Here is a 15,787-nt window from a genome sequence, read left to right as displayed (position 1 = left end):
GGCAGAATTCCTGCCGGTGCATGGGCGCCCCTTCCACTGTGCGGAAAGGGCCTTACTGTTTTTATGGTTTAACGTTTTACTCCACACAGGAGGTTTTTACAGCCCTCTATTTTTAGACTATGATATAGTCTGCCTGGAAGAAATACACATAGACTTCTATAAATAGGCTTGGTTTTTCTGTGGTGAGCAGAAGATATTGCATTTTGTTTGCTGATATTGTAAACTGTTTATGACAATTTGGAAAGATTTTGGCATGGAATTTTTGGTAGATGTGTTGAAACAAATATTTTGATAAAAATATATTACCCTTTTTCATTTTGAGACAAGTCTGTAATTAACAAAACTGCTTTCCTTGCTGTTGTAGCTCAAAAGGCCCAATATAAATTTGAATAGCAAAACATACTAGTATTGCCACAGAAATCACATCTTAAGATGTCATGTGCTGTATCTTCATTTGTGATTAATTTTGGTTTTAACTAAAATAAAGCCTTTGTTAAATTTTTTATGTGTTATTTAGAAACAGAATTCTAAAAAGAAATCACTTCTAAAATCTCATTCTTTAATTTGTGTCAGTGGCTCTCCAGGAGTCAGTATCAATATCAGTTTCATTGCCAAAGCACAGCTGTGAAAAATGCCTTGGTTGAGCATGTCAGGTTGAGCGTGTCAGGGGATTAAATGAAAGGACCTCCATATCAGAGGGAGGTAATCCTAGACAAATTTGCTGCTACTCCTGTCTAGAAATTAAGCTCTGCAAAGTCTGCAGACCATTGGTTGCATGCCACTGGAATTATTTGCAAATTTAGAAGAACAGTCAATGTAAGAAATGCAAGAAAAGTCAATGTAATAAATGACGAGTCCAGTTTTCCCAGGGCCAGGTGATGTATATTGTCACAGATAATATTGTCATGTATATTGTCCATTTGCAGACTTGACAAAATCAAATGTGTAGCCAATGAGTAATACTGATTTGTTTTCGAATCACAAGTCAAGAGTGGTCTCTGAATCTCACAAAATCTTTGTCACTTCTGCTCAAATAGTTGTCCTTTAATATCTATATTGTGCTGCAGCAAAAAAGCCCCTGAAGATCCTGCAGTCTTAGCACCACTGTTTGGCCCACCCCTCGAGTCTGCATTTGAAGAACAGAAGTTGGAAGGTAAGTAGAAAATCCAATGCTATTGACTGTGCTGTGATTGGATTGGTAATATCATGTCAGAGAGTCCAATGATAACTGGAAAGCATTGTTAATTTGCTTTACAATGTGGGTTTTTAAAACACATTGTTACCTTCTTCCATCGTGTGACATGGGGTGGATTATGAATTGGATGAATAGGTAAAATAAATACAAAGCAGATGAAATATGTATCCAAGGAAACATCTCATAAATGCATAGTTTGAAGGTGAGCCTGGTGTGGATCTGCAATCACACCTTTTTAGACAGTGAATAGAAAACCCACTCTGGAAGAACTGCTTTTTCCTGTCTCAAGCAGAATCTAGTTCTGGGTCAGAGGAGGTCTTTGGGTGGCGGGCAGTTAAATAAAAAAAATCCACAGACTGGATTTTTATTTTAAAAGGGGAAGCAAAGAATGAGTTGTTAAGTTATCTATGCTGGAAGCCTAAAAATATTTTTTTAACAAAATATAAAGGGTTGTTAAAAATAGTTTTTAAACAAAGTATAAAGGGCTCATTTTATCAGGGAGGTATGTCTCTGTCAGCCTAAATCTGTCTGTGAGAATATTTTGATACAGGAAAAAGTAAGGAAGAAAAAGCTTAACAATAGCAAGGTATAACTCCTCAAACTGGAAACATCCAATGCATGTGTGCGATGTTTGCTTGCTTCTCTGTGTGGCAGCCAGGAACAACTGCCTTATCTTGTTTCTAGACATGTTATAAAATAAACAGTGATTCCTTCTGGTATTCTTGCTGTTGTACCCAATGAAGGCTTTTTAGTCTTTTATTATCCTTTTCCTGTCTGAGAACAGGGGAGGTTGCTAGATTCCTGTTACTTATAGCCCTGAAAAAAAAACTGGAGTCAGGTGCAACCAAGATGAATAAGTGGCCCAGTTCAAATACAGCACTGAATCAGGTGCAAATTTGGGTAGTCATCTGAACTTTCTTTTTCTGTATACGAAAGTTGCATTATTCTTGACTTTGTTTTTGAATAACAAGTCAACTTGACTCTCATTGCCAAAAAAAGTACATAAAATATAATGTATGCATAACAATGAAAATATCTCTTTCACCTTAGTCGTTTGTCTTTAAAAAGTCTTCTCTATCAGACTTCTGTACATGACTGCAAAGTGAAAAAGATATCTGCAATGGTAGCATTCCCATCCTTAGAGAATAATCTGTGTCTTAAAAATTAACATTTAAATGAAGCTCAGTCCTTTACTCAAAAGTAATCTTATTAAAGTAATCTTAACAGTGGTGCCTCACTCCAAGCACTTTTTATGTCAGAATATTTAACATTGACAACAATACTAAATTATAATATCTCTCATAATTATAAAGTCCTCTTTTTGAAAAAAAATGTATATTTGATTTGTTTTGAATATTTGGGAGAACTGGTGGTGCTTTTGTTGATATATGACATTTGGTATACTTGTTCCTTGCTTGTGTAGTGTTAAAAATTAACATGCCAAGTAAATTTTACAAATCAGCGATCAATTCAGCTAACACTATAAAAGAGAAGCTATAATTGGAATCAAGTCCTTATGTTACTTCTAGATTTGTGTGCATCATGTATATATCTGTGGCTTCAGCTCCCATAGATCAGCCTGAGGTATGGGGCTCTGTGCAACCAGAAAATCCAAGTGTAGAATCTGCAAATCCACCACGGCCTTTCCCTGCTGGAAGTAAGTTTAAGTATCTTCTAGCTAAGAAATTGTCTGCTGGTTTTTACACTCTGAGACTGAAACTTTAGATGTATGCAAGTAGAATGGTTGGTGGTTAATATTATTTGCACTGTCATGGAAACCAAGAGATATTGATTGAAGTATGCATTGGAAACCCATCTCAGTCCTATTCTCAGTCCTTGTTTGCTGCCTCAGTGATTAGAAGAATCCTTTAGCTCTTTACTGACTGGATTGTTCTTTCGTGTTGCAAAGAAGGGCATGGTGTTATTTAAGAAATGCTCTTCATGCAGAGCTAAAATGGCTAGAATGGATGCTCATCTGGAGTGCCCTCGCTACTTTGGAGAGCTCACATCCCCTCTACTTGTAAAGTCTGTATGTCTCTGTATAGTCAAGAGAAAAAAATGTCTTTACATGAAACTTGTCACCTTACATTTTTCCAACTATGACAATTCATATTTATTTTTTTAATATATTCACAAATTTAGGAAACATTTTTGACTCTTCATTTTGATAATCTAATAGCATATATTACTCATACGCACTAATCATTTATTTATAAGTTTCAAATTCTGTAGTTTACTTCTCTTATCCTACGTTTATGTAAGTTAATGATATATTCCATTTGTTTTGAAATTCTGTAATTAGTCTATTATGCACTGAAGTCATTAATTTCACCATTGTTGCATATTCTGTTAGTTTACTTCTCCATTCATTCAAGCCAGGAATTTTGTCTGCTTTCTACTTTGAGGCATATACCACTTTGGCAGCAGTCACCATATGTATTAAATAGATGTTAGCCTGGTGATTCTCAATGTTTTTGGATTTGGGAGTCTATCCACCCACATCACTGTTTCATTTCATGACATTCCATTTCCTCCTAAATAGAATAAATAAATCGCAGTTGTGCTTGCAGTCCTAAGAAAACTTTCCTGAAAGTAGGCCCATTTTAATAAAATTGAACTTTCTTCTGAGTAGGATTCCTATCTATGTAGGCTAATTTTTAAAAACCCACTATTTTATTTAATTAAGAAAAAAGTAATGTTCAGTTAGCATTTACTTGAAATTACAAATGTCAACTTAATAGAGTGCCATTTGCAGAAAAGAACTTTCCAAGCTAGCCCTTCTAGTCTGCAATGCTCCCTGAAATTCATCTCCTGAGGACTGGTGGGCACTTGCACAATGGAAAGAATCCTTAGGAACCAAGCCAGTGCATTGACACTTCTTGAAAAGTGCCTAGAAAGATCACCATGATACCCCCTGGCGAGATATGCTGGAGAGTAGAAAACCAGGGATGGGAATCACTGTTGTTTTCTCATTTGATTTCTTAAACAAGTCCCTGATGTGAAAAACTGTATTTATGCAGCACTTAGTTTTAATGACGATGTTGATTAATTTGGTCTCTGAATGGGACTGAGCTGAAGATTATTTTAAGACCTTCTGTCAGTTTCTAGTTAAAACATTTGCATCTGTCTCTCTTCACAGCACCTCCACCACTTCCTCCAAAAAATATTCCAGCTACACCTCCTCGCACTGGTTCTCCTTTAACAGTTGGAGTAGGTAAGAATGTCTGAAACAAATGGCTGCTGGTTCTGCAGATTGCAATATATATATTTTAATCTCCATATGAGTTCTGAACTTTTAATGCTAACTAAATTTAAACCTCACACAATGAATCCCATTTTATGCATCCCTAACATCTACACATTTAATGTTTCCACCCTTCTTAGACAACGTTGTCTTACCAAAAAGTCTAATACAGAATCTTTTTCCACAGTCCATGAGATTTTGAAATTATTATAGTATCATATTATGTTATGATTATGAATATGCACAGGATTACCACAGAAATGTGATTATAGTGTTAAACTTTTGTATCCCTTGATTTCGCAATAATTTTGTAGACTCCCAACAGCATGTTACACCTAACTTTATGTAAGGAAACAACTTGGGAAACTTTAGTTAGCCTACCATTCTTTATACATTGGGGGATCCTGCTAATATTTGTAGAAGGCCTTAATTGAGTGGATTTTACCTTGAAATTAGGTATATGATTGCTATAGTGAAGTAAGATAATGCTGGAATTTATTGAATAAAAGGATATTGTGGCAGATAGAAACAGGTGCTTATACAGGTAAATAATTCATGTCACAAGAGAATAAGCACAGTTATGTAAGGACTGAGAGTGCTGTTGCTTTGAATATAATTTATATGTATAGCTTGTGTGTTCAAATAAGAAAAAGCCAAACTGAGCTTTTGAAAAGAAAGCATGATACAGAACATCAGCATTATCTTGTGTAACGCATAATGCTAGGTGTTTTAACTACGGTAGTTCCCTAACAATATATAATTTTTCAACTAATAACCGTATACTTTATTCATCAATATTTTATTCATGTACACACTGCCACCTACCTCAGTATATATACTGCTTGGCAGATTTCTGTCTATTTTTCTGTAAAGTTTTTCCCCAGTACACCCAAATTCTGAGGGGGAAAATATGCCATGGGCATGTACTTCTGAAATTCAGATCCCCTTGGAAACCTGCATTCAGTGATTCTGGTAAAGTTCTCTAGTGTTCAGGAACTACAAACACATGTGGAGGAGGGGATTTTAAGAAACACATTGCTGTAATTCAGGAATCTGCAGAAAATCATACCATGAGATTTATTCTCTGTTGTGATATTTAATAACCTCACATTGAAGAATCTATGTGCACTTTGACACAGAATTGCTTAAATATAAGCCCATTAACTTCACTGCGTAGGGAGGAGATAGGTATGGTTAAAGATCAATAATAACAGATAATATTGACAATTGGCATAAAAAGGGGTAAAATGCAAATAATCAAACCTATTCAAATAATCACACCTATAATCACACTCATTCATGATCCCATTTGTTGGATTAGTCTGATAAGCAACCCAGTAGGTGGACTATCCAAATTTGGTCACAAAATATGAACTAATAGAATGTCATGATTATCCCTGATTGATGGTCATGGAATAAGGAACTGATGACAATCTGGAAAACTGTATGGAAAAAAATGTATACTACCTATCATCTACTCACATGTTTCTTGCTTTGTGTCCACACTTTTGAAGTAAGATGAGTGGCAACAAGAGAATGGGTCTTCTGATAGTGGTACCTCAACTAACTTCCTGATAGCATTCACCTGGTATCAAGTCTGTTGTTTTAGGTGCTGGGTGAAGCTCTTCTTGTTCACTCAAGCATTTGTCTAATTTTAGTGCCCTCACTTTCTATATGTGTGGGGTTTTAGGTCTTATGGCCTGCTGAACTTTTTTTATCATGTTTTCTTTTTTGCTTTTTGATCCTTGCTTTCTGATTTTAGATTATCTTGATTTTATTGGTTTCAAAATTGCTTATGCTTTTACTTGACTTTTATAGGCTGCTTTGAACATTTTATGCAAAATACAGAACAACAACAACAACAATCCTAAACAGATTAATTCAATTCTGCAGTGTTACAGAAGTGGGGCATTACTGCTTCCTGTAACATCCATTTTAGCCAGCACTGTACACACAAGCAGTTCCTACTATACATGCTTACTTAGAACTACAAAACTGTGACCATTGGATGCAATCCAGAAAAAGTTAGACTTTAACCCTCTTAACTTTCTTTGGCTAGTCAACACGAAGTAATTGGAAATAACTCATACACAGTACATTTGAGCATTTCTTCATGTTAGGTTGGAATGGGAAGCCACTTCAGAAGGCTTCTGGGTCATGGCTGTGTATTCAGAATCAGAATCATGCTCCCAAAGTAATAATGTATTCATTATATGCACAGAATCTACAAAATGCCTTATAGCCTTTATATTACTATAGTTTTTTAGGCAAGAGGCACAAATGGAAAATATAAATCCTATTTTTTCTGCCTCACCATAGCTGTGTTTAATGAACCCGGTTATTCTGTTGATGAAAAGGTATGTTCACCCCAACGGTAGATAATAATGATCAGCTTAAGAATACATTACATTGAAATAGTACCATAGAGTATCATGCTAAGCACAAGTATCCTACATTTCATACAGTCATGTAGATATATGTGCACATGAATTATATTCCTGAGAGCACCTTATACATTTAAATGTCTGTGCTAGACTGAAGCTGATTTTAGAAGCCCCATATACAAGTAGAATGTTAGTACAACTTAGCTATACGAGTTGATGTTAAAAGTTTAAAATCAACTACTTTGACCACAGGAAATGACCAGACAGCAACAGAGGTCAAAAGTGACAAACTACCATCAATCAATGACTTGGACAGCATTTTTGGCCCAGTAATATCCCCCATGTCTGTTGCTGCTAACGTGGATGATAAGAATACATGGATCAGTTTTTCTGATCCATCCCCGGAAAACGTAACTCCAGAGGTGACTTCAAGGGAAAAAGTGGTGTCCCCACCTGTGGCATCAGAAACTCCAGATGAGCCTCCAGGGGCTGAAACCTTTCGCAATGTTCCATCTCCACTCAATTTAGAAGAGGTTCAGAAGAAAGTTTCTGAGCAGACCCACGTTAAAGATGATAACTTAGCATCAGCAGCATCTCCTAAAGATTTTGGGGTGGGACAGAGAGCAACACCACCTCCCCCTCCACCACCTACGTACAGAACAGTGGTGTCATCACCTGGACCCAACTCTGGCGGTGGCACAGGAAGCACCAGTGGTATGTTTAAACAGCTTTGAGTGTGCTTCAGTGTGGCCTTGAATGCTGCCATGTGAACACAAAACCTCTTTAGCTACTCTTAGTTGGTTGGCTTTTAAGCATCAGTCATTCCCTTTGTTTGATTGTACTGTGCCCAGTGGCTTTTTTATTCGGTGCTCATGTGGTATAACTTAACCTTGAACCCTTGATGATGTGTTCTTCCTTCCCTGCCATTGCTGAATGTCTAGAGTATTATGGGGGGAACTTTGTTTCCTTAATACCTGATACATAGAAAAGCAGTTGCTTTAAATGAGGATTTTGCTAATACAAAGGAGGGGGAGGGATTGTTGCAGATTATTTCTGTTCCTCTTCTTCACTTTTATAGTGATGTTACTTGATACTGGGCTGAAAGATTATAGTGCTCATTCTCTCCCCAACCATGCTTCAGGCAAGCTGTCTGCTTTGGTTTTGTTTTGTTTCTCCACCTACAGTACCTGCATGTTTATCTACTCAAAGGTCTGTTCACTGCTTTTTTTCCACTGTATTTTTCTTTGAACACTGGTTGGGGGTGGAGGGGAGAGAAGTGTCCTTATGACTGACATAAGGGTCAGCCAATAAGCACCTTGCACAACCTAGTTTGAGAAGGAAGAACTATGTACTGTGCACAGCCTAACTTGAGAAATTGCTTGCTGGTTTAGCCAAGGGATGTCAAATTAGTGTTCAGTAAATCCAGTTTCTGCTCCAAATCAAAAGAAAAAGCTTTCTCTCAATCTGATCAGGACAACAAGGTAGTACATATGTCAGTTATATGATAAGGATGCCATGAACTTCACAGCAAAGATGTTTGGGGTTTGAACATCCTGTGTTTAACATTTACGATGAGAATGTGAGTTGATACTTTCAAAGCTCACATGAACAACTTGAGCAGCTGCTGAACATGTTCTGGGAGAAGGATCCAGAACTTCCATCATTCACTATCAAAAATATGTATGTTTGCACATATCCATCAGACTTTGATGCTGAGGGCAGATGCTCTTCAAACCTCTCTGATTATGTAACCATACTTCCTTTCTGCCCCAAATTGAGAGGGGTTTTTTTGGTTTTTTTCCAGAGGAAGCAATGGTCAAACAAATTCTGCAGTGACCACAGTCTCTCCTTGATCTTCCCTGAAAAGGAGAGAAGTATTGTTTTTATTCTTTAGTTCAGTAGTGGCCAACAGATGTGAGGGGAAGTCTTATGGGTCAGTTGGACAATGACTATAAGATCCTCACACATACTTGGATTTCAAATGATTCCTACTTGCCTGTGCAAACTAGGGCAGCAGGAAGTGTCCAATTTCCCCTCCTTCTATCCATCATTTGAGTGGATTCTCTAAAGAATGCACTCAAATAGTGGCTGCCATGTTCAGATGAGGGGGAAGATTATCAGTTGTGGGGGGAATCGTTGGCCACCCACCATTTCAAAGTCCCAATCACAGGGGTGGGGGGAGATACTTTTCTTTTCTTGCCTGGGCACTGCATGACCATGGAGGTCTCCTTGAGGCCTCTGTAGCTACACATGCATCCTGGCAAGGGGGAAAAAAGCATATCTGTGTGAAGGAGCCGCAACATTTGCTGCTGCTTCCTGGATGGGTGAGCATCTTATATGTGAAGAAATCAGAAAAACTAAAGCCGAGTATGAGCTCAGGTTAGCTAGAGAGGTTGAATACAATTTTTAAAAGGCTTGTTTGGTTATGTCCATAGCAAAAGGAAGAAAAAGGATATGACAAGGTCACTACATGGAGAAGATGGCAAAATGCTAATAGGCTGGAGAAAAGGCAGAACTACTCATCACCTACTTTGCCTTGGTCTTATCCTAAACTGAAAACAGTGATCAACTAGGGGGAAATGGAATAGTAGATGTAGTAGGGGAAATTCAGCATAGTAAAGAGGTAGTACAGGAATACTAGGGCCTGATGAACGGCATCCCAGAGTATTAAAAGAAGTGGCAGAAGTACTGTCAGAACCACTTGCAATAATCTTTAAGTGTTCCTGGAAAACAGATATCCCAGTCCCAGCAGACTGGAGGAGGACTAATGTTGTCCCCATCTTCAAAAAGAGGAAAAAAGAGGACCCAAACAATTACCACTCAGTCAGCCTGACATCAATATTAGGAAAGATTCTAGAGCAGATCATTAAGCTGACAGTCTGTAAGCACTTAGAAAGGAATACGGTGGTCATTAAAAAAATTTTCAAAAACAAGTCATTCCGGACTAATCTGATCTCTTTTTTGATGGAGTTACAATCTTGGTAGTCGAAGGGAATGCTGCAGATGTAGCATACTTTGATTTTAGTAAGGCCTTTTACAATCCCCTGTGACATTCTTGCAAGTAAGCTTGTCAAATGTGGACCAGACAATGTTACTATTAGATCGATTTGTAATTGGTTGATTGACGTAATCCAAAGGGGGCTCACCACTGGCTAATCTTCATGCTTGAGAGAAGTGACTAGTGGAGTGCCACAGGCAGGGGTGTAACGAGGCAAACTGTAGCCTTGGGCAAAACCTGAATTGGATGCCCCTCCCATGGGCAGCCACTCCACCACGACCAATTTTTTTTTGCACCAGGACATTGGTGCCTGCAGGGGGTGCATTTTTAGACATATCAGCACCAAAATGTCAGCGTATCATCAGGAGACTGTCCTTATGCTAACCCCCAAGGTTGGTATGGTTTGGTTCAAGGAATCCAAAGTTATGGACTCCCAAAGGGGGTGCCCCATCCCCCATTGTTTTCAATGGGAGCTAATAGGAGATGGGGGCTACAGTTTTGAGGGTCCATAACTTTGGCCTACCTGAACCAAACTGTGCCAAACCTGGGGGTATCATCAGGGAAGTCTCCTGATGAGATCCTGAAAGTTTTGAGACTGTACCTTCAGAAATGTGCCCCCCCCCCCCCCGCCTGCAACCCCCATTGACTGCAATACAGAAAACTCAATGCAGAACAAAGATTCTTGGGCAAATTTCTGGGATGTTCCTGCAGGGGGCGCATTTTTGGATGTATCGGCACCAAAATTTCAGGGTGTCATCTGGAGACTGTCCTGATGGGACCCCCCAAGTTTGGTGCAGTTTGGTTTAGGGGGTCCAAAGTTATGTACCCTCAAAGGGGGTGCCCCATCCCCCATTCTTTGCTAAGGAGATGGGGCTATCCTACCAGATTGAACTATCTCCCTTTGCTTCCTTGGATGACTGTAGCTAAGGCAATTACAGTTCTCAAATGTGCCTTTCAGAGATGGTCAGTTTGGGGAGGGTTTTGTCTGCTTTTTGTTTGTTTTTGTTTGAAAAGAATGGCTGAAGGCATTAAAGAGCAAATTGTAAAGAGTAAATTGCAGGATTATTAGCTGCTGTGGGCAGAATTCAATTTGGAACACAGCGGTCAAACGCCAAACTGTTCTAAAAGCTCCCAAAGCTTCTATATGAACAAATAAAGTTCTAAAAGCTTCTATACGAACAAAACAAACTCATTTAGTAACTGGAGTGCTGTGTGGTTTCCGGGCTGTATGGCCGTGTTCTAGCAGCATTCTCTCCTGACATTTCACCTGCATCTGTGGCTGGCATCTTCAGAGAGATCCTCTGAAGATGCCAGCCACAGATGCAGGCGAAACGTCAGGAGAGAATGCTGCTAGAACATGGCCATACAGCCCAGAAACCACACAGCACTCCAGTGATTCGAGCCGTGAAAACCTTCGACAATACTTTTAGTAACCTTTAAGACAGGCATGTTGTTGAAGGAAGAAAATGCATGTTTGGCCTACAATCCCTATAAATGGGTTACAGTTCAATAAAAAGCACTGTTATGAAGTGCAAACCATGGCCGCTTCCGCACGACCATGCTGGGGGTTGGGTCGGCATACATGACGCCGACCCAACCCCCCGGGACCGTTCACACGAACAGTCCTGGTAACGACAGGGAAGATGGCACTGCGCTGCGCCATCGCCCGATCGACTTACCTTCCCTGTGACCTTCCGGCACTTCGCCAAGGCCAGGGGACACGCCCCCCTGCCCTGCGCGACCGCTCCGAAGTCACAGGGCAGGGGGGCGTGTCCCCAGGCCTCGGCGACGTGCCAGAAGGTCGCAGGGAAGGTAAGTCGATTGGGAGAGGGGGGATGGCGGCTTCCAGCTGCTGCCGTTCGCACGGCAGTGGCTGGAAGCTGCCGTTTTCCAAACACCTTGCTCGGGGAGCGAGGTGGGAAAATGGTGGCTTCGCGCCACTGGGGGGGAGCGAGGGCGGCGCGGCTGTAAACGGCCCCTGCGGAAAGGGCCCATGTTACATGAGTTATCATGTTGTGATGAATGGCAATGACCTTTTATTAGAGTAACTTTAGATAAATAGGTTTTATTCTCAATACTTTATTTTAAAATATAAAATAGAATTGTGTCTCATTAGTTAAAGTTTATGAGTATTGGTTTTAGCTAAATTGGTTTGGAAAAATTATTCACAATTCCCCTCTTCTACACTCATCTGTTTTCCTTATTTTAGCTCAGATCTAAAGAAATGAAATGGTTTACCTGTAACTTTGCAGCAATACATATGCCCTGACAATTCTGAATGAAAGAACTGCAAGTAGGCTTGGAGATTTGAGTTCATCCTGAATCTGGGTAAATTCGGACATATTCAGGCCAAAATCGGCCCGAATATGTCCTACCCGAGAGCCGATCTGAATGCCTTTTATTCAGGCTTTTGGGGGGTATTTTTGATGTTTTTACGTTTTGGCCTGCAGCGGACACATTTTTAAAGCTAGTGGCACCTTAGTTTCAGGGTCTGATCCAGAGGTTGTCTTGACAATGTCACCTGAGATTGGTGAAGTTTGGTTTAGGGGGTCCAAAGTTATGGACCCCCAAAGTGGGTGCACCATCCCCCATTGTTTCCAATGGGAGCTAACAGGAGATGGGGGCTACCCCTTTGAGGGTTCATAACTTTGGCCCCCCTGAACCAAACTTCACCAAACTCTGCACAGCTTTCCCCCCAAGATGTCCTCAGGACTCCTTATTCAGCCCAAGCCATCTTATTTTGAAGACACTTGAAGGAGATTTTTTTTCCTTCAAGTTGTTTGCAAGATGTCTGTTGCCTGACTGTGCAGAGTTCAGGAGCTCAGGAGGAGTCATATGTTTTCCACCTGACTGATAAGTTCTCTGGTCAGTTTCCTCTTCAGCTTGCACCTGACATTTTGTGTGTTGCTGAAGGGATTCTCCCTGCCTCCATTTGTTGAAGGTTGGCTCAGGACATTTGCTCTGCAGGCTTTGATCCTAAGTACCTTTTCAGCCCAAAGAGTACATAGTTATACACAACTTATCTTGCTAATTCCAGCAATATATAGTTTTCATGTTTAAAAAAAAATTCGATGAGGTGTGATATAGGGGAGTAGGAGGTTAGACACAGACCAGTTTTACATTTCCTAAAATCCAGATTTTTAGAGCTTCTGAGCACATTACAATAATCTATAAGGCACCCTCAAGGTGATTCAGTGATCTGCAATTAATAATTTTCTATATCTTTTGGAGAATTGGTTTTTAATAGTGTGTTAAATGATAAAATGGTGGTTTAGAGGGCATAGCATTTTCAAATGTTTTAAATTGTCAGGACTTTTCCAAGAACACCTGAGAAAAGGAAGTATTTGAGATATGCTTAGTAAATGAAACATCTAATAATTATATGTACAGAAGTGTTCTTCAAGGTCTGTTCACTTCATCCTCTGATAGTTGTGATAGGGGAAGAGAGAGAATTGTGCACTGACTGCATGAAGTCATGTGATCTGTCAGTAGGATCCTATCCTTCAAAGAGTTCTCCTCCCACCTAAGAAAACTTCCTTTAGCTTGGATGTCTTTTCCTTCAATGAATTCTCCCAAAAAGTTTAAGGAGTTTTCCTCCAACTTGAGAAATTTAAGGAATTTTCCTCCAACATTACTTAAGTTGGAGGAAAACTCCTTGAACTTTTTGGGAGAATTCAAACTTTAGCATCCACACCAGCATTTCATGTTGAAGCACTGAAGTCAATAGCCATGGAAAACATTAGGAATCTTTGTTTGTTGTTTAAGGAACATCCCCTTTCTTTTCTTGCTTCAAATACAACATGGTCAATTACTTTCCGGAAACTGTTCTTTTGATCTTATGAGTAAATATGGCAAACTTAAAATATTGTGCATTAGAAAATAAAAATCAAATAAATAAAAGAATAATGGCTGAAGCCCCCTTTTGATGTTACCTTTAGCAGCATGTAGTTCCTTTCTTTGTTATTCAGGAATGTTGGGAGTTTATAATCAAGTAGGAAGTATCCATGCCATGTTCATTCTGTAACTGTTCCAGTTTCCATAAGGGTAATGCTTGAGTGTGACTCCTTGTGTGTGACAGTGGAGTTCTGAAAATATTGTGAAGTGTAGGAAAGAACTACACTAATACCACAGAAGATAATCCAAAGGACCCTTAAATGCTAGTCCTGTTGCATTCTGCCTCCAATGATAAGGACCTGAAATAATCTACATTGGGAATGGTATTGCTCAGTGTAAGGAACATTTTTAAAACATCTGCATCTATACAACTAACCTATTATCTTGTTGTGCAGCTTCCCGTGGATAGAGATTTAACAGTCATTAATTTCTGTGTAGAATTATTTTCCTACACTTTTTAGTAAAATTTATCTTGTAGCTAGAGATTTTTGCAGCTTCTTCCATACCTCCATTTTATTCTGAGTCACAATATAATCAGTCCTCTCACCAGTCTGTCTTAATTATTCTCTGATTGTCTGGAATTTTACAATCAGAGAAAAAGAACCATGCAAAGTTTGTCCATTTCACTGCAACCCACCATTCATGAGGTGTCTAGGTGCTCATTGTAATATCATTGCTTTCTGTAACTGCCCCAATTACATGTGCATAGCAAGAACACATTGTGCCTTTTCATCAAGGAAAGTCAAGCTCCAGGGATGCCCCCAAAACAATATTTTCCTTAGCAACTGTCATCAAAACTAGATGCAGTTTACCAAGTGCTTTTTGTTTATTTAAATGGACACTGTTTATAGAGAAACAGCATATTAACCTCAGCCACAATGTCTTCTTTGTCAAGCACATGAGAAAACTCAGTAGCAGAGGCTGATGCTTTTTTATTTTATTCTAACTCGTTATTACCTTCTGAACTTCCTTTATGCAGTTCCCATCCACACATATGAATTGTGTTGTCATGCAGTATTTGCTAAAATGATGCAAAAGCTGTTCTGTTGTTTGCTTGATAGCCTGCTGTGTGTTGGAGAGTGCTACCTTAGGTTGTGGGGGGGAGGACTGCAGTGTGAGAGCAGCTTTATTGCATATTTATAGTATGTATTTATTTCAGGGTCATCATCTCCTGCTCACCCTGCAACCCCATTGGCAGTCTGCAGCAGCCCGACTCCTCCACCTCCTCCACCTCGACCCCCATCTCGTACAAAATTGCCTCCAGGAAAGCCCGGGATTGGTGATATGGTACGTGTTGTGAAATTCATAGTGAAATTGAAATTCATAGTGAAATTGAAACAGTATATTCTGTATCCCAACATGATACCCACCAATAGAGATGAACAAATGATTAATACAAAGTAATGAGAACAACATCTTTAATTGATACTGCTTCTTCCTTATTTGAACATGTTCATGGAAAAAAATCCTGACTGCTGATTAGCCAATTTTGTATAAACCATCAAGAATGTGAAGGTGCAGGTTAGTTTGAGGATACTTGGTAAGATATAATTTGTCATGTCAGAAAATAATTCTGATACAAAATAATTCTGAAATGTATCTGAATGACAGCATCTGAGTAGTGTTGCTCAACTTGCCCCCTAAAAGTGCCTTGAGTTCTGCCCATGTATTTTCTGATGCCCACATTCTGCAACACTATGGTATAAAATGTCAAGGAACTTGAAAGGAACAGAAAAGAGGGAGGTTAGTGTCATCCCCTTCCAGGTCACTGGCTACCAAGCCACTGTGCTCATCTTAGACAGGCATGTCTGTTGTGTACCCTGAACCTGGTCACATTTTTTTTGTACATCTGAGCTTGGGAAACTCACCTTTCTTTTGTTTGTTTGATGTATTATTACTCCACCCTTCTTCCAAGGAGCTCAAGGCAGCATTCCTCCTCTGTTTTATCCTTACTCATGAGATAGGTTAGACTGAGAGAGTGACTGGCCCAAAGTGACCCTGTACATTTTATGGCTAGTGGAGCTATGAAATTGTATCAACCCAATGCTCTAAGCACTATATCATACCAACAC

At 39.4% G+C, this 15,787-nt stretch overlaps 1 protein-coding gene across 1 annotated transcript in view; it reads left to right on the top strand.

The window, feature by feature from the left end:
* Positions 1-15,787, top strand: part of SGIP1 (SH3GL interacting endocytic adaptor 1) — a 173,840-nt gene that overhangs the window by 100,538 nt on the left and 57,515 nt on the right. Inside the window, exons 12-16 of the mRNA XM_048497854.1 lie at positions 1,068-1,153; positions 2,760-2,852; positions 4,335-4,409; positions 7,076-7,537; positions 14,875-15,002. Coding sequence (XP_048353811.1) covers positions 1,068-1,153; positions 2,760-2,852; positions 4,335-4,409; positions 7,076-7,537; positions 14,875-15,002 — 844 coding nt within the window. The remainder of the gene's footprint in view (positions 1-1,067; positions 1,154-2,759; positions 2,853-4,334; positions 4,410-7,075; positions 7,538-14,874; positions 15,003-15,787) is intronic.

This window comes from Sphaerodactylus townsendi, linkage group LG05 (assembly GCF_021028975.2).
Source record: "Sphaerodactylus townsendi isolate TG3544 linkage group LG05, MPM_Stown_v2.3, whole genome shotgun sequence".
Classification (NCBI taxonomy): domain Eukaryota; kingdom Metazoa; phylum Chordata; class Lepidosauria; order Squamata; family Sphaerodactylidae; genus Sphaerodactylus; species Sphaerodactylus townsendi.
The sequence above is the reverse complement of the archived record's forward strand: the minus strand, read 5'-3'. Positions and strand labels throughout refer to the sequence as shown.